This window comes from Heterodontus francisci, chromosome 27 (assembly GCF_036365525.1).
Source record: "Heterodontus francisci isolate sHetFra1 chromosome 27, sHetFra1.hap1, whole genome shotgun sequence".
Lineage (NCBI taxonomy): Eukaryota > Metazoa > Chordata > Chondrichthyes > Heterodontiformes > Heterodontidae > Heterodontus > Heterodontus francisci.
The window spans coordinates 29,109,822-29,132,352 of NC_090397.1; the positions used below are offsets into that span (position 1 = coordinate 29,109,822).

A 22,531-nucleotide genomic window follows, 5' to 3' on the forward strand; every position below is an offset into this window, starting at 1 on the left:
GCCAGTGTGACTTTGTTAAAGGTAAGTCATGTCTGACTTAGATTTTTTTTAGGTCACGAATAAATTAGACACAGGAGTGTTTATGAATGTTTCCTATATGGACTTCCAGATGGCATTCGATAAGGTTCCACACAAAAGACTGTTGGCAGCAATGAGAGTGCCTGGAATTCGAGATAGCCTTTTGACTTGTTGGAAATTGGTTGGCAGATGGGAAACAGGGAGTGGGAATAAAGAGTATGTAATTAGATTGGCAGGATGTGGCAAGCAGTGTTCCCCAGTGATCTGTTCTGGATCTACAACTTTTCACCATATTTATTAATGATTTGGTTGAAGGAATAAGTTGAATATGCAAGTTTGCCGATGGCATAATTAGGAGTAAGAATTGCAGATGGGAGAAAGATGTTGTAAAAGAATACAAACAGATTAAGTGGGCAAAACTATGGCAGATGGAATTTTAAAAGGGAAAATATGAGATCATCCATTTTGGACCTAAGAAGGATAAAGCTGAGTATTTTCTAACAAGTGAGAAACTACAAACTGTAGAAGAGCAAAGAGATTGGGAGGCCTGGGTTTCTTTTTATTTGGTCAAGGGATGTGGGTGTCGCTGGCAAGGCCAGCATTTATTGCCCATCCCTAATTACCCCTGAGAAACTGCTTTGCTAGGCTATTTCAGAGGGCATTTAAGGGTCAACCACATTGCTGTGGGTCTGGAATCACATGTAGGCTAGACCAGGTAAGGACAGCAGATTTCCTTCCCTAAAGGACATTAGTGAACCAGATTAGAGGCCTGCTCAGGTCAAGAAAAAAGAACCCGACCGAACCACCGTCGGCCCGAGTCCTTCCGATTTTGCCCCGAGCCCGACCCGACCATCCCTTTACTCACCTTCAGACTCGGAATCTCCACGAAGCTTCAGCGCATGCGTGTTGATGTCATCGTGACGTCACTCACTGCACAGACTCAGTTTCATCCCGGACTCCCAGCTCAGGTAAGCAGAGTACTTACCGTGTGTGTCAGGCCTGACCCGACTCGACTTGGACCCGAGCCCGAACGTCGTACCCTGAAGATGGGCCTGACCCGACCTGAACCCGACACATGTCGGGTTCGGGTCGGGTAGCAGGCCTCTAAACCAGATGGGTTTTTACAACAATCGACAATGGTTTCATAGTCACCATTAGTCTAGCTTTTTAATTCCAGATTTTTAAATATTAATTAAATTCAAATTTTACCATCAGCTGTGGTAGGATACGAACCCATGTCCCCAAGGCCTGGGCCTCTGGATTACTGGCCCAGTGACATTACCACTATGCCACCACCTCCCTACATAACAACTTACATTTATATAGCACTTTAAATGTAGTAAAATGTCCCAAGGCACTTCACAGTAGCATTATCAAAGAAAATTTGATACTAATACTGATTGTTTTGATACTAAGGAGATGTTAAGGCAGATGAGGTTTTAAGGAGCATCTTCGAAGGAGGACAGCGAGGCTAAGGGATGGAATTCCAGAATGTGAGGCCGAAGCAGCAGAAGGTACAGTGGTGGTGCAATGAAAATCAGCGATGCTCAAGAGGCCAGAATTGGGGGAGCGCATAGATCTCGGAGGGTTGTATTGGAGGAGGTTACAAAGGTGGGGAAGGGTGAGGTCATGGAGGGATTTTAAAATCGAGGCTTTGCCGGAACAGGAGCCAACCATAAGTCAGCGACCACAGGGGTGATGAGTGAATGGGACTTGGCGCAGGTTAGCTTACGGACAGCAGAGTTTTGGATGAGCTCAAGTTTACGGAGCATGCAAGGTGGGAGGATGGTCAGGAGGGCATTCAAACAATCTAGTTTAGAGGTAACAAAGGTATGGATGTAGGTTTCACCACAGATGAGTTGAGGCAGGGACAAAGACACTGGATATTATGGAAGTGGAAGTAAGTGGTCTTGGTGATTTATATCATTTAAAACTAGTTGACAGGTACAAAAAGCAATCAAAAAGGTTAGTAGACTGTTGGCCTTTTACTCAAGGGGGGTAGATTACAAAGGGAAGGAAGTTATGCTTTGATTGTATGGAGCCTTGGCCAGACCCAATTTGGAGTACTATGTTTAGTTTTGAACAGCACACTTCAAGACGAATATAGTGGTCTTGGAGGGTTTGCAGTGCAAATTCACCAGAATTATACCATTGCTTGGAGGGTTAAATTATGAGGACAGGTTGTATAAACTTGGCTTGTGTTCTCTTGAGTATAGACGATTAAGCAATAGGATAAAGTCAAGGAAACATAAGGGCTCCAAAAGGCTATGGATAGCTGAGGTTAATAGATTTTTGCTTAAGGGTATCAAGGAATGTGGAACTAAGGCAGACAAATGGAACCGAGGTATATATCAGTCATGATACAATTGAATGGTAGAGCAGGCTCGAGGGGCTGAATGGCCTACTTCTGTTCCTATCTTCTCACAAGGTGGGATAACGTGACAGAAGAGTTACACGGTTGGAGTTCTGATGGCAGGTTTGCGATGCTGTCAGCTCAGTCGGTGCTCAACATAGTAGTACCAACAAAACAAAAGGGAAAGGGAGAAAATACAAATCCTTTGAAGAACATGTCTTCAAATAAATAAATATAAATATTCATTTCACTTCAATGAAAGTCTTAAGAATTTGACCTCAGTACAAATTTTACAAATTCAGCCCTTCGCTGCTTTGTTCGTTCCATTTGATTTTAGATTCGTTAGTTTGACAAATAAGCATGCACATATGTGAGACATGTTTATTGCTCTGTGGAGAAGATTGAAGTAATGAAACTAAACCTTAAAACAGCTTTCGTGGTTCATATAGTTTTCAACTGAAAAGCCCTCAAGAAGATCTTCTTTCCAGATCTCATGATGAAAAGCAAGGAAATGGAGTTAGATTTATATCCTTACCAACAGAGCCTACTTTGAAACAGCAACTTTAATCTACAGTACCAGGAATCTTTGTTGGTGTTCAATTTGTCTGCTGATTGCAGTGATATGAGATGACTAACTACTGCCCCTTCAATACTGGCATTGAGTGAGTAATGTTCTGCAGTTCAAAAATGAGACAATCTAATTAGAGAAAAAAGATCCTCTGTTAGTCTAAAACCTGTCTTGAAACAGGCCTTTTTGGTTTGATTTCATGGGGTGGGGGGGAAGGAAAGCCTCAAAAAACCTTCCTTCTAGTGATCATATATAAGCACTATTAGTTACGTAATTCAGCACAGTTCTACAGGTAACATTTCACTGTAGCAGAGAGTTATAACAATTGTTTTATCTCAGGTTATGGAATTAAAAAGCTCCCTTCCATGTGAGCAAAGAAGCAGTGTCATTGCTGCATTATTTATATTCTATTAGCCAGTTCCTTAAACAATCAGTAAAATTAGTCTAATATTTTGACTTGATAAATGTAGATCACACTTATTATAAATGAAAGTCTTCTGTAAGTCATCATGGTACAAGTGTCAATTCCATTTATAAACCTGATAACTTGCGTTTTGAGCATTTTCCTGAATCAAACATGGTTCCTTCAGTCGTGGAAAGCCTAACACTATGTAGTCTCCTATATATATTGAGCAGTGTCTACATAAGTGTCTGAAGTAGGTTCATGGCTTTGAAGTCTATTTGAAGCTGTAACTCTGCATTATTATTTGTGTATGAAGTGGAATAACAGTTTGTTTCAATGCGTTAATATAGAGCTCATTGAAAATGTAGTCGCTACCGTAAATAGTGCAGTATTTTCTGTATTACATCAGTTTGTCTTCATCACTGTTTCAAATAAATGATATAGTATCCTGTACCATGCTGAACTATTTGAGTTGTTTAGCAAATAAAAACATTTTTAAATTCTGCATGAATTAACTTTTTACTTATCCAAAACCATGAACAATAATTAATTCGTAATGCAGTTATTATATTTTAATATTGATGGGAATTGGTGTGCTGGGTGGGAGTACACTAAGGAAATGCAACATGCTGCAAAGGGTCAGAAGCATCTGGCAAATGGAGAAAGAAAATAGAAGGGGATCAGACACAAGGAGAAAGAAACTGGTACTAACGAAACAAGCATTTTTTTGCTGTTCAGAATTAATTTCGACCAAAGAAGCAGTCTGATTAGATGGCACTGATGTGGAGATCTGAATGCAAAAATACCCAGCAGCTAAGCTTGCGTGTGTGCATGTTTTTGCATACACATTGTTGCTTAATGTTGAGTTTTTTATTAATGGCTTCAATTTCTTTTTATACGTTGATGTTGTAGGTCGGCATGAAGTCGGCCACGTTCATCCTACAGAACATTGGGTGGAAGAGACAGCAGTTCCCACAGAGCCTATTGATAGCAGTAGGGCTAGAAAATGGCACAGTAAAGGTGCAGAACTAATTTAAGCACACCTAACAATTATATTAACTCTAGATACCTGCTAAAAGCTATCTGCCAGTGCAGTTTGAGTGTTGCTGAGATTGACACCTCAGTGGTTTGGGGTAAATCAATGTTCTTAAAAACTCTTGCATTTAAGTGAAGCTGCTCTGTAGAATTTACTCAATTAACTGACTTCAATCTGATGAGAATAAGGAAGGATTAATTTTAGAAAAACACTGAATAGCAAATTGCTCAAATGTGACATGTTTCCCCATCTATATATTTTTGAAATGGTTATGTAGATTCTGGGTGCTTTTAGGATTCTGAAGTGGAAACATGCAGCAGTGAATAATTTAAATATGTGGAGTAATAAGAAACTTGGTTTGTAACCCAACTTGTTTCTCTTTGGAGCGCTGGGAATTATTTTCAAATGAATGCAATGTTTCTCTGAAGAAAGTTCTTTTAGAATTCTTTGAGATCTTTTCTTAAACTTTTTTTTTCTCCAAAATCAGAGACTTTTGTTTAGTATTAACATATTTTGTTTTTAATATAATTCATTAAGCTTGAGCATGAGTATGTGAAAGCATGTGTCATTTGTTCTTGGTTTCAGTTGCAAGAACATGCAATCATCCATAAAAGATTTCCTCCAAGGTGTGAGTGATAAATAGAATAATGAATGCTGATGTGAGCAAAGCAGCATTTAGGTGTTACTGATAGTGACTAGAGGTGCAGAGAATAAATTCTTAATTAGCAATGCAAATTTTGAACTTTTAGAAATAGAAACCTTGCTGTAATATCAGCATAACTATCCACGTAGTGACTGGAATTAATGTTTAATTACTTTGTTGGCAAAGATAAATCACTATTTTGCCACTCATTTTATTTACAGTGAAAGTTTTTGATAAGGCAAGCATGAGACAAACAAACAGCCATAAAGTGCAAATTATTACTAAGGGTTTGATGAGATCAAATTTCCTTTCTACCAAAATACAGTTTTGAAGCACCTCATTTTCTAAAAATGTATTTGTTGTGTTGGAAATATACCCTTTCATTAGCTAACAAAGATTATACTTATTTTCAGGTAGCTTGGCAAGAAACAAATTACCATAACGTTGCAAATTGTGAAGTCAGAACTTAACTATTTTCCAATAAATAAAGATGAATTTATAAATGCTGAGTGAATACATGTAATGATTGCTCTCATCTTCAATGATTAGTATGTATTTTTTCAGATAATTGCATCACTCTGTGAAGATATCCTGTTGAATTTTATTTGTATTTGAACTTTGACTACACACAGCTGTAAGAAACATGTTGCCTGTTAACATTTTCCCAAGATGCTTCAATGCTCAAACAACATTTTGTATCATTAGTAAGCAGGTTTTTGCAGACCTAAAGTCAATTTTGTTATTGTTTTACATCTTTAATACTTGCACATCTTTATCAAAAGCAGGTGCCATTTGCATAAAGTTTTAAATATAGGAAATGAACCAATCTACTTCATAAAAGACGAAAGGAACAGGCAGTGTGCCTCCACTAGAGCACAAGGAAGAACTCATGCTTCAGTTGTACAAAGCCCTGGTTAGATCACACTGGAATACTGTGAGCAGCTCGAGGCTTCACATCTTAGGAAGGATATATTGATCTTCCAGGGAGTGCAGCATAGATTTACCAGAATGATACCTGGACTCCAAGGATTAAATTACGAGGAGCGATCACACAAACTAGGGTTGTATTTCCTGGAATTTAGACGGTTAAGGGGTGATTTGATCTAAGTTTAAGATATTAAAGGGAATAGTTAGGTTAGATAGAAACTATTTCTGCTGGTTGGGAAGTTTAGGACTATGGGGCAATGCCTAAAAAATTAGAGCCAGACCTTTCAGGAGTGAAATTAGAAAACACTTCTACACACACACAGTGGTAGAAGTTTGAACTCTCGTCTGCAAATGGCAATTGATGCTAGATCAATGGTTAATTTTAAATCTGAGATGAATAAATTTTTGTTAACCAAAGATATTCAGTGATATGAGGAAAAGGTGGATATATGGAGTTAGGTTGCAGATCACATTGAATAGTGAAACAGGCTGAAGGAGCTGAATGGTCTACTCCTCCCTCCTATGTTCCTTTGTCGGGGGTGGGGGTTAGGAGGAGGAGAAACAAAAGCTTAATTGAAGAAATATGTTTTGAGAAGGGTTGTACAGATGGAAAGGTAGGTAGCACACAGAGATTTGGTGAAGGAGTACTAGAGGGTAGAGCTAAGGCAGCTGAATGTTCTGCCAGAGAATGCTGTGGGAGGGAGGTGTAGGGCTGGAAAAGATTGCAGAGTAAGGGTGAGTTGAGGCTGTGGATGGTTTTGCAGACTGAGACAAGGATTTAAAATTAATTCAGTTGTGGATATTCAGCCAGTGTAGGTCAGCAAGGATGGTGATAGTAGGTGAGAGGAGAGTGTAGGACAGGTTGTAGGTGGCAAAGTTTCCATAAGATCATTAGAAATAGGAGCAGGAGTAGGCATTCGGCTCCTTGAGCCTGCTCTGCCATTCAATAAGATCAAGGTTGATCTAATTGTGGCCTTAACCCCATAACCCTTGACTACCTTGTAGATCAAAAATCTGTCAAACTCAGCCTTGAATATATTGAATGAACCAGCCTCCACTGCTTTCTGGGGAAGAGAATTCCAAAGATTAATGACCCTCTGAGAGAAGAAATTCCTCCTCATCTTTGTATTAAATTGGCGACCCCTTATTTTGAAACTGTGCCCCTTAGTTCTCCCACAAGGGGAAACATCCTCTCTACCTTGTTAGGCTCTTTCAGAATCTTTTCCAGTAAGATCACCTCTTATTCTTCTAGACTCCAATGAGTATGGGCTCAACCTGCTCAACCGTTCCTCCTAAGAAACCTCTTCGTCCCAGGAATCAGCCTAGTGAATCTTCTCTGAGCTGTTTCCAATGCAAGTATATCCCTCCTTAAGTAAGAAGACCAAAACTGTACACAGTACTCTAGGTGAGACCACACCTAATGTCCTGTACAGTGGTAGCAAGACTTCCCTACTTTTATACTCCATCCCCTTTGCAATTAAGGCCAGCATTCCATTTGCCTTCCTAATTACTTGCTGTACCTGCATGCTAACTTTTTTGACATTCATGTACAAGGACACCCAGATCCCTCTGTACTGCAGCATTGTGCAGTCATTCTCCATGTAAATAATCTGATTTTCTGTTCTTCCCGCTAAGGTGGCCAACCACACATTTTCCTACATTATACTCCATCTGCCAAATTTTTGCCCGCTTAGCATATCTATCTCTCTTTTGAGCCACTTTTTGTCCTCCTCACAACTTGCTTTCCTAACTATCTTTGTATCGTTCGCAAATTTGGCTAGTATACACTCTGTTCCTTCATCCAAGTCATTAATATAGATCGTAAATAGTTGAGGCCCAGCACTGATCCCTGTGACATTTCACTAGTTATAGTTTGCCAACCTGAAATTGCACCATTTATCCTGATTGTTTTCTGTTAGTTAGCCAATCCTGTATTCATGCTAATATATTACCCCCAACACCATGAGCTCTTGTGTAGTAACCTTTTATGTGGCACTTTATCGAATGCCTTTTGAAAATCCAAATACATTACATCTACTGGTTCCCCTTTAATCCACCCTGCTTGCTACATCCTCAAAGTACTCTAATAAATTTGTCAAACACAATTTCCCTTTCATAAAGCCATGCTGACTGCTTGATTGTATTGTGATTTTCTAAATGTCCTGCTACTACTTCCTCGATAATGGATTCTAGCATTTTCCAAGTGACAAATGTTAGGCTGACTTGTTGACTGGACCCAAACCGAATGGTGAAGAGAGACAGATCCTTTTCTTGATAGTTGGTTTCTTCACAGTGCAGCATTACATATCTCTGCCTCCTGCAAACCCACACCCTGTCTCCCAACAGGCTCTCTTTTTATACCCTCTCAGTTCTTAATTAAACAATGCTCTTCATCTGTTTATCTTAACATAATTAACCTACTATTAACAGATTCCCTTTTTAAACAAAAAAAACTTAACATACTTAAATACAAAGCAAAGAAAAGAAACTCTGGCCTTTTTTCTTTTTGCAAATCATACTGCAAGGTGTCCCTCTTCTAGGACCTCCAGCAACCTCCAGACACCTCTGCAGGCAACTATGTTTTCATTGTGGGGTGTATGACCCTGACGTTTTGTCCTACATGTAGCTGAGGTAGTTCTGCCCCTGCGTGTCGGTCATGCACCATCTTCATTCTCCCCTGTTTTTCAAGCAGTGTCTCCTGCACCTCAGCGAATTTGGATAGCTGAAGGCTTGGCAGAGTTGTCCACACTTGTCTGCCAAACATGATCTCTGCTGGTGACGGTAAACCCATATCCATAGGTGTAGCTCTGAAGTGGAGCATGGCAACACGAAGATCTTGTTTCGTTGCCCTGATGAAAGGTTTGCCTGTAGACTGTGTCCCATTATCAGAAATGATTTCTTCAGGTGCACCGAATAGACTGAATGTAACACTCGATGTGTCTGCTACAACCGCGTTTGAAGTGCCTTTTACCTGTCTGACAATTGGAAATTTGGAGAAATAGTGACTACAATAAAATCTTCTCCATTAACGGAAAGGCGAGTGGCGATTTTGGACCAAGGGACTGATGGAATCTCGTGAGGGTGTAGAGGTTCTTTGCGTGATGTGGCTAGTGGCTCTGGCATGCCTCACACATCCTCTCTAACCTATGGATGTCATTATTGATCCCTGGCCAGTAAACCATGTCTCATGCCAGTTGTCTTGTTTGCTGTATGCCCATATGCCTTGGTGAAGTTGTGACAAGATGTCCTCAGAGAGCTTTGGGCACAATCACTTGTTTTCCCTGGAAGGTAACGCCTGTTGAGATACTGAGTTCATCTCTGTAAGGCCAGAATTACCCAGACCTTTCAACTCTTTCTGACCTCCTCTTTTGTAATATATTAAATCCCTAGGATTAAAGTTTATCTCTGACTGTCTTATGTGATTCTGTAAGGCTTGCCAAATTTTCTCTCATACTTCTGCCTTGACGAATGACCTCCTTCCTGCATCTAGGGCATTCGCGGTGGAACTAAGTGTAGTTCCTTCTAAGGCCAGGGAGTTGATCACACAGCACAGAAAGTATTTTGGGATGCCCCCCAAAGACCAACTGATACAGATGATAGCCCCGGACCATTCTTTGCATGGGCAGCCCACACCTGGGCAGATGTTGGCTTGCAATTTGGTTGGTCAGCTAAGATCTTATCAAGCATCCAATCAATCACCACTTGTTTCCTTTCACAGAATTAAGATTTTTTGTGTGTTTCGGTGGGATGTTGACTAGCTTTTGACCCGCAAGGTACAAACTCTGGTTTCTTAATCAAAATAGAGAGTTTATTAAGTACAGCAAGAATATACAAGCAATACTTAACCAGTGGCAGTAGCTATACAGCAGGATATAGGATGTCCACGGTCCTTGCTCTCTGAGCTGTTGTGGTGCCACCTTCTTTCTTGAGGTATCGATTGGTTTCTTCTTGAATCAATGCACTCCTAGTTGTCCCAGCACCTGCCATTTATGGCACCCTCCAAGGGTTCCTTCCTTCCGTACTGGGTTATAGTCCACCTTAACTCTTTGGTCAGGTATTACCTCACTTTCTGTACATTGTCCCTTCTTGATTACTTTATAATAATTAGATTACAGCAGATATGATCCTACCCTCTGTACATTGTCTCTGCAGACAGCTTGATTGTCCAAGTCAGTGTCACACAATGGGGAATGTTTGCTGTCCCCATCAATGTTCCAGAATTGAATGGTCTCTGAATACCCTTATTTGCATTATCATCCTTCATGAGGCCTACAAATCTATTCCTTATTGTGACCGACTCTGTCTTAGTTGAAATGCAGAATGGGCATCCAGTCTCATAGCAATGCTACTTCTACTATTGGAGGCATATGAAAGAATGGGCCTTAAGCTAAGCAACTGGAAGGCAAAGGTCCTCAACCAGCCTGCTCCTGCTGTGCAACACTGCCCCCCAACTATCAAGATTCATGGCAAACCACTGGCTAATGTGGATCACTTCTCATACCTTGGGAGCCTCCTCTCAGCAAGGGCAGACATCGACGATGAAACTCAGCGTCGCCTCCAGTGTGCCAGCACAGCCTTCGGTTGTCTGAGGAAAAGTGTTTGAGGACAAAGACCTCAAATCTGGCACCAAGCTCATGGTCTACAGGGCCACAGTGTTACCATCCCTCTTGTATGCGTCGGAAGCATGGACACTGTACGGCAGACAAAGTCCTGGAGAGATATCACCAGTAGTGTGCAAGATCCTGCAAATTCAGTGATAGGACAAGCGCTCTAATATCAGTGTCCTCTCTTAGGTCAACACCCCCAGGACCACAACATCACTTAAAATCATTCTAATTTAAAACATAGCATCTCATGTGAGTTTTATCAGACCATAACTTGCATCGATTCAGCCAAAGGATAAAACAGGGCACAGGTTAACCCTTTAGTTCCTATGGAGTCCATTACTGATAGGACTTTCAGCTGCAATATTCTTCACTGCAATATTCACATTTTAGCACATGTCTGTAAACTCGTCATTGGAAAATTCTCCCCCATTGTCATTCAGGAATGTAGCCAGTGCCCCCAGTCCAGACCCTATCCGTTTTTCCATGATTTTACCTACAATCAGTCTTTTGTCTTTACTATGTATTACTGTTATAATTCCAAGATGGCTCCTGGGCTGGAAGCTCCCTAGGAAGCTCCCTTGCTGTTCAACTCTATCCATGGCCATCTGCTCCCATCCCTAACGTTTTCTCCCCCAATCTGCCCTCTTAAACTGTTTAAATTCCCCTGGCTCTTTAAATCAGTTCATTTTAGCCCTATCTAAAAGTTAACAGTTAGTTTAGTGTATGTTACCTGGGCCCACTGCCCTCCCCCAGCCACACCTGCTCTTTGTTTTCTCAATGAAATTGATCCGGATGAAACTGACGAGAACAGCTGCCGATACTTTAATCTCCGATCCTGCTGTCTTCACAGTCCAGAGTGTCTGCAGCCACGGCATGCGGTAAGTCCAATGAGGTGAAGAAGGAGCTGCGGGACCCGAGAGAAGTCCTGTGAAAAGGTGCCCCGAACACCCAAAACATCCACGAACGGCCCCCCCGGCCGCAACTTCAAAGCGCCCGCGGGAGATGGCTCGGAGAGCATCTGCAGCGCACTGTCGGCAATGCTGCATGCCTTTATTTAAACCACTGCAGAAAAAAAACCCTTAGCAAATGTAATCACCTCTAAGTCTGCCAAATGATGCTTCACCTCCCGAAGGACGTGGTTGAGCTTTCCGGACGTCGATGGTGGGCACTGAGGAAATGGCTTATTACCTGCACCAGATTCCACCCCCCCCTCCCCCCCCTTTACCCCCCTTCCACCCCCCCCCACCCCCGTCCCCTTCCCTGCTCCACCCTCTCAGCTCACCCCCTCACAACCCTGTCCCAGCCCGCCCCCCCCTCGCACCATCTTCACCCCGCACCCCCTTCCCCTGCACCCCCCCCTCCTCCCTCTACCCCTCCCTCTTGCATCCCCTCCTCCCACCGGCACCATCCTACACCTGTGTAGGGGCCCCAACAACCCCACTGCCTTGTGGGCGTCTCGGGAGAGACCAAGGCTAAGGGAGTAAACCCTAACAGAAAATCCGGAGCGGAACCTCGTAGGCGGTCATGTGTCACCTTTGGCATGTTTCCGGCAGTTCCTGCAGCCATACTGGTGCCAAACGTCGTGTCCTGCACTCCTTTGGACCCCACCAGAAAGGCCGAGAGGGGGGTTTTGACGACTGGGCAACTCTCAACCTCCATAAATTTGCCCAGGCATGCGCCGGCGCGTATCCATTGTCTCTCGAGATAAGGAGGCCCAAAGAAGAAGAACTGTAGAAAGACTGAATCTTGTTGCCATGTCAATGAAATGCAAAATGGAAATGTTCCTTTTCTTCTCCCACGCCTTTAAATCCATAGCTATTATTTCATTAAAGCGAGAGGCGGGAAACATACAGCAATTTAGAACTGGAGAAATTGAGGATGCGGGCTGTCAAATATGGGTGAAGATTAATATCCAAATGGTGTGGGACAAGGTCATGGAAGGATTCAATGACAAAGATCCTGAAATTGATTTTTCTGGCACTCGGCTTTAGTGGAGTTTGGCAAGCATGGTGCTGACTAGAATGCAAGAATTTGTGCAGGAGAGCACTCAGCCAGCAGAGTCCTGGATTAACTCAAGTTTGTGAAGGGGATGGTCCCCACGTGAGAAGTGGATGCCAAGGGAGGTGAGAGTTTGCTTGGAATGAGTCATATCAATAATCTCAGAGATAGGCCACAGGAGATGGTGAAATATTGCAGATGCTCGCACGGGAAGTATTGGTGAAGTCATTCATGCAAGAGATACATTAATTGCAATATTTTCAAGTATATTGCTATGCTGGCATATAGAAATTAAATTATTTTTCCAAAGTGGTATCACTCGGGAACTGTTCATGAAATTTGAATTGCATGTGGGATCTCGGGCTTCATAAATAGAGGCATTGAGTACAAAAGCAGGGAAGTTATGTTGAACCTTTATAAAGCTCTGGTTAGGCCCCAACTGGAGTAATGCGTCCAGTTCTGGTTGTCATACTTTAGGAAGGATGTGAGGGTCCGTGAGTCAGTGCAGAGGAGATTTACCAGAATAGGTCCAGGGATGGGGGATTTTAGTTACAATGTTAGGTTGGAAAAGCTGGGTTTGTTCTCCTTGGAGCAAAGGATATTTAATAGAGGTGTACAAGATTATGACAGACATAGATAAGTTAGACAAGGAAAAACTGTGCCCATTAACTATCGGTACAAGGACTAGTGGACACAGTTCTGGGAAAGAGATGCATGGGGAGAGTGAGGAAGAACTTTTTTATGCAGCAAGTGGTAATGACCTGGAAGTCTCTGCCCACCAGGGTGGTGGAAGCGAAGGCAATCAATGATTTCAAAAGGAAATTTGAGGGCCACTTGAAGAAAATAAACTTGCAAGGCTGTGGGGATCAAGAGGGGGCGTGGACTGACTGGTGTGCTTCATGGAGAGCCGGCATGGACTTGATGGGCTGAATCGCCGCCTCCTGTGCCGTAAATGCCTCTATGACCCGAGAAAGACTCCTTTCCTTTTGGTCTCCTTGTCTGGAGAGACAATGGGTAAGCGCCTAGAGGTGGTCAGTGGTTTATCGAGCAGCGCCTGGAGTGGCTATAAAGGCCAATTCTAGAGTGACAGACTCATCCACAGGTGCTGCAAGTAAAGTTGGTTGTCGGGGCTGTTACACAGTTGGCTCTCTCCTTACACTGCTGTCTTTTTTCCTGCCAGCTGCTAAGTCTCTTCGACTCTCCTCTCTTCAACCCTGCCTTTATAGCTGTCCGCCAGCTCTGGCAATCGCTGGCAACTGGCTCCCACAACTTGTGGTCAATGTCGCAAGACTTCATGTCACATTTGCAAACGTCTTTAAAGCGGAGACATGGACTGCCGGTGGGTCATATACCAGTGACGAGCTCGCTGTACAATGCGTCCCTGGGGATCCTGCCATTTTCCATGCGGCTCACATGGCCAAGCCATCTCAAGCGCTGCTGGCTCAGTAGGGCATACATGCTGGGGATATTGGTTGCCTCGAGGAATTCTGCATTGGAGATACGGTCCTGCCACCTGATGCAAAGGATTCTCTGGAGACAGCGAAGATGGAATGCGTTGAGACGTCGCTCTTGGCTGACATACGTTGTCCAGGCCTCGCTGCCGTAGAGCAAGGTATTGAGGATACAGACTTGAAACACACGGATTTTTGTGCGGCATTTTCCCACACCCTCTTGGACAGTCTGAACATAGCCTTTCCCATGTGCTTGTTGATTTCTGCATTGAGAGACAGGTTGCTGGTAATAGTTGAGCCCAGGTAGGTGAACTCCTGAACCACTTCCAGAGTGTGGTCGCCGATATTGATGGACTGGTAAAGACTGGTAACCATGCAAAGCCTATCGAGCAGTTTTTTTTTGGTTTTGGTATTTGAGGAGTGCTGTAGTGCAGGTGCTTTGACAAAAATAGTTAGCACAGAGCAGATAAATTGGAAAATTAAAATGGAAAGCAGTCAGGCTCTCAGCAACACTTAGCTTTTCTTAATTGCAGCACATCAGGTTTGCTTATGAACTAATATTTGATTTGCACAATCATAGCTTTTGCAGTGCATCATTTAACTAACACTTCAAAAATCTTCATTGTTAGCTACCACTTAATCATATTTTTTCGAATCCGTTTATGCTGTTGTGATAAAACATGTTAAATTATTGGTGATTCTTTTTCCCTAAGGTTCTGGAGCTTCCTAGTGGTAAAATCCTCAAGACATTAATAGGTCACAAAGAATGTGTCCAACGATGTCAGTTTACATCTGATGAGATGACGCTGATTTCCAGTTCTGATGATGCCACAATAAGGGTAAGAAAAAGCTTTGTTCTGAAAGTTTTGTTCTACATCTTTTGACACCTCGGTCTCATTTGAACCTTTTCAAATATGTTTAAATTGAAAACAAAATTCCGTTTCCATCCTTATGGTGGAACCACTTAGCCTGCCAATGGAAAACTTTAACATTCTTGTGCTCAACAGTGGTGCAAGATGAGCTTAGATCTGACATCAGGAAGCACTTCTTCACGTAGAGTGATCAATGCTTGGAATAGTTTTCTGGGAACTGTAGCAGAGGCAGCAGCTTTGGAATCATTCAAGTGACAGTTAAACACTGTGGTGGGGAATTTATAGGATGAGCTAAATAATCTTCCTCTTCTGTACTTTGTGAAAATATTGAATCAGAATTTTTATTTTAATTAACATAAGATGCATGTAAAGGCCATCCCAGTCAGTTTGCCAAGGAATTCATATACCTACAATTGATTTTGCAGAGCATTATTACAGCTATTGATTGAATTGGTTCTTTGAATCCTGTGTAAGCTTGCAGTCTGATATTCTTGGAGAACTAAAACTAAACATTCTATTAGGAAAAGAAATTTGTACATATATTCTGTTTTACATAGAAAGTTAGGGATGATATAAACTTTAGTTTCATACTTGAAATCTCACAAGTATCAATGGATATCCTGTGTCTTTGCCCACAGGAAGGACAGAATGTATTTCCCTCAGTGTGTTGGAGAGTTTGTAAGTAAAGTTATACAGATCAGCAAATGCTAGAACTTAAGTTCCGTGGAGCTGCACGAGTGACTTTGTGTCACAGTGGTGATGATTAAATAAGGCATTTGTGACATACGTAGAAACATTAATATAGATCAAATAGTTGAATGATATGTAATGCAATAAATTTTTTTTTAGAGACATAGAAAATTTACGGCACAGGAGGAGGCCGTTCATTGCATCATGCCTGTGCCAGTCAAAAAAGAGCTATCCAACCTAATTCCACTTGGTCTGTAGCCCTGTAGGTTTGCCACTTCAAATGCATATCCAAGTATTTTTTAAATGTGATGAGGGTTTCTGCCTGTACCACCCTTTCAAGCAGAGTTCCAGACCCCACCACTCTGAGTGAAAAACGTTCTCCTCAACTCCTGTCTAATCCTTCTGCCACTTACTTTAAATCTATGTCATCTGGTTATTGATCTCTCTGCTAAGGGAACTAGGTCCTTCCTATCCACTCTATTTAGGCTCTGAGAATTTTATACATCTTGTTTAAATCTTTCCTCAGCCTCCTCTGTACCAAAGAAAACAACCGCAGCCTATCCAGTCTTTCCTCGAAGCTAAAATTCTCTATTCCTGGCAATATCCTCTTAAATCTCCTCTGTACCCTCTCAAATACTTAGCTGCTACCTAACTGGTGTTTATAGAGTTCTAGCGTAACCTCCCTGCTCAAACTCTAGGCCAAGGAAAATATCCTGTATATTTTCTTAACCACCTTCATCCACCTCTCTTAACTGTGTGATGAGTCAGATCTTGACTAATTAAGCATCATGTTGGCTGGTCAATGTGTGTCATTGGTCATTGTGCAGAGATTTGCAACTTGAATTGGACTGTCTTCTGACTGCAAGGATATGTAATAAGAAAGACAGCACCCAGATGGAAAGATTGCTTTATGCAAGAAGAAAGATCAGTCTGAAATTGGCTTTATAGCCAATCCATAAACTGTAGTACATTGTGTTCCTTAACAGTAGAAAATGATCCCACACAGGGATTTAATTCAACCCTTCTGTTGCTAAGAGCAATTTGAAAATTCTAGTGTGCATCAAATGTTCCTTGACCGTTATGAAGAATGTTGCAAAATGACAGATCAAATTTGAATTTTCATAAAATACAAATGTTTTGTACATCAGTATCCCTGATGCCGACACTGTAATATATATATTTTTGATCATTCAGCCATTTGAATGCATAAGCATCAGTATTTTAGATTATTGAAATTCAGGAAATGGAAAGAAAATAAATGTTGCCTCCCATTAGGATTGAGCTCAAGGCCTCCATTCTAATCAACTTGGTAAGCAAAAAGACAGAAATTTGGTTTGTAATGATGCCACATTTATGTATTAAGGATTCACCCTTCCCTAACGTCAGGAAGTGGTGTAACATCAATATATCTACAATCAGTCAGAACTGCCTTCTCCACCACGAAAGATACTCTATTCGTCTATACATATATAGATAGGATTTGGTTTACTCACATGGGATTAAAGTTTTTATTTTTTAAATCTGTCAGTAGCATGTGGATTTGTATTGTAGCTAGGAATGATAAAATGGTTAAATGGTTCAGTCCCAGGATATTTAATGTATCGGCACAATTTAGCTGACTACTGTTTCTATGCAGGACTTGAGATTCCTGCCTGTTTGACTAAAATTTTGTCAATAGATTTTGAAACAGTGGGTGCAGGATAGTGATAGGAAATTTGTCAACAAGTTGGCACCTAATATTTTGTTGGAACTACTTCATTACTGGGGGTCTTGTTCACATCATTACTAGGGAAAAAGTACTAAGCAAACTTGGGATTGAAGGCAGACAAGTCCCCAGGGCCAGATGGCCTACATCCTACAGTCTTGAGAAAGTGGCAACGCAGATAGTGAATCCATTGGTTATAATATTCCAAAATTCCCTGGATGTGGGAAAGATTCCAGTGGATTGGAAAAATGCTAATATAATGCCCTTATTCAAAAAAGGAGGGAGGCAGAAAGTAGGAAACTATAGACCGGTTAGTTTAACATCTGTCGTTGGGAAATTGTTAGAATCCATTATTAAGAAAGTAATAACAGGACATTTAGAAAGTCAAAATGCAATCCATCAGAGTCAGCATGGTTTTATGAAGGGTAAATCGTGTTTGACTAATTTGCTAGAGTTCTTCGAAGATGTAACAAATGGATCATGGGGATTCTGTAGATGTAGTATATCTGGACTTCCAGAAGGCATTTGATAAGATGCCGCACAAAATCAGCGGGTCCTCAATGATGACATCAGAGGGATGAGCGGCCTCGACCTGTTGCCAGCGCATCAGATTCTGCTCTCTGGTGATCTGGTCCAGGGAGGCCACACTCGCTCTGAGGTCACGAATTGCATCCAGAACTGGCCGCTCCGCTGCAGCCGCCAGTCTATCAACGGAGGAAGCCAGATGTTCAAATGCCTGAGAGTTTGCTGAACTCTGGATGGATGTCTCCAGAGTATGAGTCATAGCACACAGCGTCTCAGGCAACTCTGCCAGATTTCCAAGGACCACATGCTGCACCTGCAACATCTCCCGACGAATTGATGTTCTCAGAGGCTCGTCATTAGCTTGCGGCTCTGCACTGGCCTGGCATCCCACTCTCCTCCGAGTGTGTGAGGCGTCGGCTGATTCTGCCTCTGGTGGCTGGCCCAGCAACTGTGCTGTGCTCACAGCTGCATGTGAAAGCGACTCCCCGTACACGCTAATCCCTACCGATGTGTAAGTATCTGTGCTGGTACATGGTGCTTCAAGAGGATGTGACGGTGTACCCTCTGAGGCTCCCTCCTCCACCTCAGAGGTGGATGGTAGGGCAACGGAGACGCTTCCTGACCCATGCTGTGTTTCACCTGTAGGGAAAATCGTTTTGATCAGCAATCCAGACCTAAGCACTTACTTTTGGCTCCATTATGTTCACATCCATGTGATGTTACATTTGATGGCAAAATTCAACGCATTATACATTCACCACAACATTGGCCCACCAGCGCTCCCCCCCCAAAATACACTCTTACACCACATTCTGGGCCACTCACTCTCATGGCCATGTCCACTGGCCTCGCCATCGGCAATGGCTCGTCCTCCTTCCTCCCCTGCTATCATCAATGCATCCTCCTCCATTCTACTCAGGAATGCCTGACTGGCAACGCCACCACCTGTACGGGACCTCTCTCGGGCATTGTGTGCCCTCTTTTCCTAATTAAACAAAAATACTTTGTTTAACATATTTGTGGGCATATCACCCAAAGGGGTTGATGTTGCATTTAACTGCTGTGTCAGTGCTGAGCGCGACTGGAACAACTCCGCATCACCATTCAGCTCACACTTACCCATCATGCGTCCCAATGCAAGGCAGCAGGCAAGCAATGATCATGCAGGGCTTCCATATTGCATCATGAGTACACATATGCCCTCCCTTGACAAATTAATGGTTAGATGAATGAGGAATGCCCCTTACCCGGGCAGAGTGAAGCAGGTCATTGATGCGCTTGCGGCACTGTATCCATGTGCGCCTTACTACGCCACGGCTGCTGACCACCTCCGCTACCTCCAGCCAGGCCCACTTGGTCACTTGGGAGGGTCGCCTTCTACCATCTGCATTGTATAGGATGTCCCACCTCTCCTCAACCGCCTGAAGGAGGACCTGCAGTGAAACATCTGAAAATCGGGGCTGAGCGAATGCTTCTCCCCTCCATCACTTCTAGTACTTGCCCTGTACTTTCCCAGTCCTTCTCTCCTTGCAGGTGTCACCCCTTTTAATGCACCAGACCTAATTCCAATGATGTCAAGCCAAGTCTGAACTAACTGACATTTCATTGCAGTAAACCTTTTTCAAGGGCTTACATTAGCCATTTCTGGATGTGGCCACACAAGGAACTTGATGGGTCAGCTGTTAGGACTTTATTGTCACAACTCTAATCAGTCAACACAATTTGAAATCAAAGGCCAATGCTGTTGGAAACCCCACCACCAAAGAAAATGGTTTAAGTTTGACAAACTACCTTCTCCTCCCATCCTAGCAAGCCTTTTCCTTCTCATCAGCAAGGAGCTCACCTATGTAGTAAGGAGCATAACCAGAAGACAATAATGTAAGGTATGCTTTTAACTTGGGGATAGCTGATTTCTTGGACTCATTGCAAAACCAGCAATGGATGGGGAGCAACTTTCTGAAGCTCTCGTACAACATGGCTGACATTGTAAATAATTCATACTTTGGTTGATTCATGGAAAGTTATGATTTATTCTCAAAGAAATTTCAGACTTTGGGTAAGTGCACCAGCTGAATCTAGCTCTCTCTGTCCAGTCTGGTATGACATGGGTACATACACGGTTATTGATTAAAGGGAGGAGGCATCAAGCAATATAGAATCATAGAATGGTTACAGCACAGAAGGAGGCCATTCGGCTCATCGTATCCATACTGGCTGTCTGCAAGAGCAACTCTGCTAGTCCTACTACCCTGCCCTTTCCCCATAGTCTTGCAAATTTTTTCTCTTCAGGTACTTATCCAATTCCTTTTGAAAGCCCTGATTGAATCTTTCTCCGCCACTCTTTCAGGCAGTGCATTCCAGATCCTAACCACTTGCTGCATAAAAGGTTTTTCCACATGTCGCTGTTGGTTCTTTTGCCAATCAGTTAAAATCGGTGTCCTCTGGTTCTCGACCCTTCCACCAATGGTAGAATTTTCTTTCTTTCTACTCTGTCTAGACCTCACATGATTTTGAACAGTTCTATCAAATCCCCTCTCTTCTCTTCTCAACCTTCTCTTTAAGGAGAACAATCCCAGCTTTTCCAATCTAAACACATAACTGAAGTCCCTCATCCCTGAAGTCCCTCATCCCTGGAACCATTCTTGTAAATCTTTTCTGCACCCTGTCTAATGTCTTCACATCCTTCCTAAAGTGCAGAGCCCAGAATTGGACGCACTGCTCCAGTTGAGGCTGAACCACATTTTGATAAAGATTCATCATAACTTCCTTATTTTTGTACTCTGTGCCTCAATTTATAAAGCCCAGGATCCTGTATGCCTTTTAACCACTTTCTTAATCTGTCCTGCTAACTTCAATGATTTGTAGAGATATACATCCAGGTCACTCTGCTCCTGCATCCCCTTTAGAATTGTGCCCTTTATTTTATATTGTCTTTCCTCATTCTTCCTACCAAAATGTACCACTTCACACTTCTCTGCATTAAATTTAATCTGCCACATGTCCACCCATTCCACCAGCCTGTCCATGTCCTCTTGAAGTCTATCACTGTCCTCACAGTTCACTATACTTCCAAGTTCTGTGTCATTTGCAGATTTGAAATTGTGCCCTGTATACCCAAGTCTAGGTCATTAATATAGATCAATAAAAGCAGTGGTCCTAGTACTGACCTCTGGGGAACCCCACTCTATAGCTTCCTCCAGTCCAAAAAACAACTGCTCACCTCTACCATTTCCTGTCACTCAACCAACTTCATATTCATGCTGTTACTGCTCTTTTATTCCATGGTCTTCAACTTTGTTGGCAAGTCTATTACGTGGCACTTTATCAATTGCCTTTTGGAAGTCTATATACACCTCATCAGCCATCTCTGTTACCTCATCAAAAAGCTCAATCAAGTTGCCTCTAATAAATCATTACTGGCTTTCCCTAATTAATCCGCATTTGTCCAAGTGACTATTAATTTTGTCCCAAATTACTGTTACCAATAGTTTTCCCACCACTAAGGTTAAACTGACTCAGCTGTAGTTCTTGGGTTTAACCTTACACCCTATTTTGAACAAGGATGTAAGGTTTGCAATTAATGTGATTAAAAAGGTTTTGGTATTTCCCCTACAAAGTGTGTATCATGAAAGAGACTCCAGTAAAAGCACACACCTTTAAAGCCAGCTGAGTAAATATCTGGTTGAGAATGTGTTTCAGGGATGTAGTATAGCTGATTGTTGTTTGGACATCATGTTCTTGGCTACCTTTCGTACCTAAGCAGGTACCCAAAGAGTGCATAACGTAAGATGAAAAATTTGACATTCTAGAGTTTTGTTTAATTTATCTTTTTTTTTAAAACAGCACTTCACAGAGAATTTTGAGGAACCTCTTCACGGGGCAGTGTTTTAACTGAAAGAGTGAGAAGGAACTTATTCCCCAGTGTTCTAATAATGCTGCTGTCATCTGGCTGCTGGCAATTGCAAATTGATGGCTTGTGATTTATCTCCTCCTGATTTTCTATTACCCTCGGTAGTGATGTGACTGGGATCAGAAAATCAGCAGTCAGTCTTGTGATTTCTGCCTTTCAGTCAGCACGATTCTGCTGTCTTATAAAGCACAAAATGAGAAAAAGTCATTTGGCCTATCAAGCCTATTTCTGCAACTGGTAGATTGTGATGGAGAAACAATCTCAGGAGGAGAGTCATCACTTGGACATCTGTGTGTATTTTCTACAGGCCAGTTAAGAGCTGCATTGATGGAGAAATGGGGAAATGGTTACCCTCACCATCTGTCACATATATGAGAGGAAATAAGTTGGAAGAAGGGATCTCAAACCCCCAAAATACTCTTGGATAACTGTGTAGATGAAAGTTATTCATTAAATAACATTTAATCCCTGAAATGAGATCGAATAATTTACAATTCCTCAGTTTTGCGTATTTATCAGGTTACTGCAGTTTACAGTTTAGCATATAAAAGTATGAATAAACATTTTTAGTGTTTGTACTTTTATGGGGAAATTCAGCAAAATATTTGTGGCATTGAGCAACTTTAATGATGCCTGCTGTTGGCTAATGGTTAAACAAAAACATTTCCATTGTGGCTTGCTGTGTGCCAGCAGATGTATGTTTTGCTGAAGGCCTATTATTTTCTCCTTTCATTTTTAATGTCTTCATTCTTGCTTCAGGTTTTCTTTGCACTGCCCATCAATCTTGATGTTTGCACTGCAATTCCAATTTGGCAGCTTACTGAA

General features: G+C 42.1%; 1 protein-coding gene across 8 annotated transcripts in view; it reads left to right on the forward strand.

Annotated features, from left to right (window-relative positions):
• Positions 1-22,531, forward strand: part of apaf1 (apoptotic peptidase activating factor 1) — a 334,569-nt gene that overhangs the window by 116,371 nt on the left and 195,667 nt on the right. For 4 of the 8 annotated variants that reach the window (XM_068059047.1, XM_068059048.1, XM_068059045.1 and 1 more), the window contains exons 22-23: positions 4,255-4,362; positions 14,718-14,843. In XM_068059047.1, coding sequence (XP_067915148.1) covers positions 4,255-4,362; positions 14,718-14,843 — 234 coding nt within the window. Of the gene's footprint in view, positions 1-1,434; positions 1,533-2,820; positions 3,032-4,254; positions 4,363-12,370; positions 12,571-13,733; positions 14,166-14,717; positions 14,844-22,531 lie in introns of those variants that run through there. The other 4 variants (XR_010977648.1, XM_068059050.1, XM_068059051.1 and 1 more) reach the window with 4 other exon arrangements.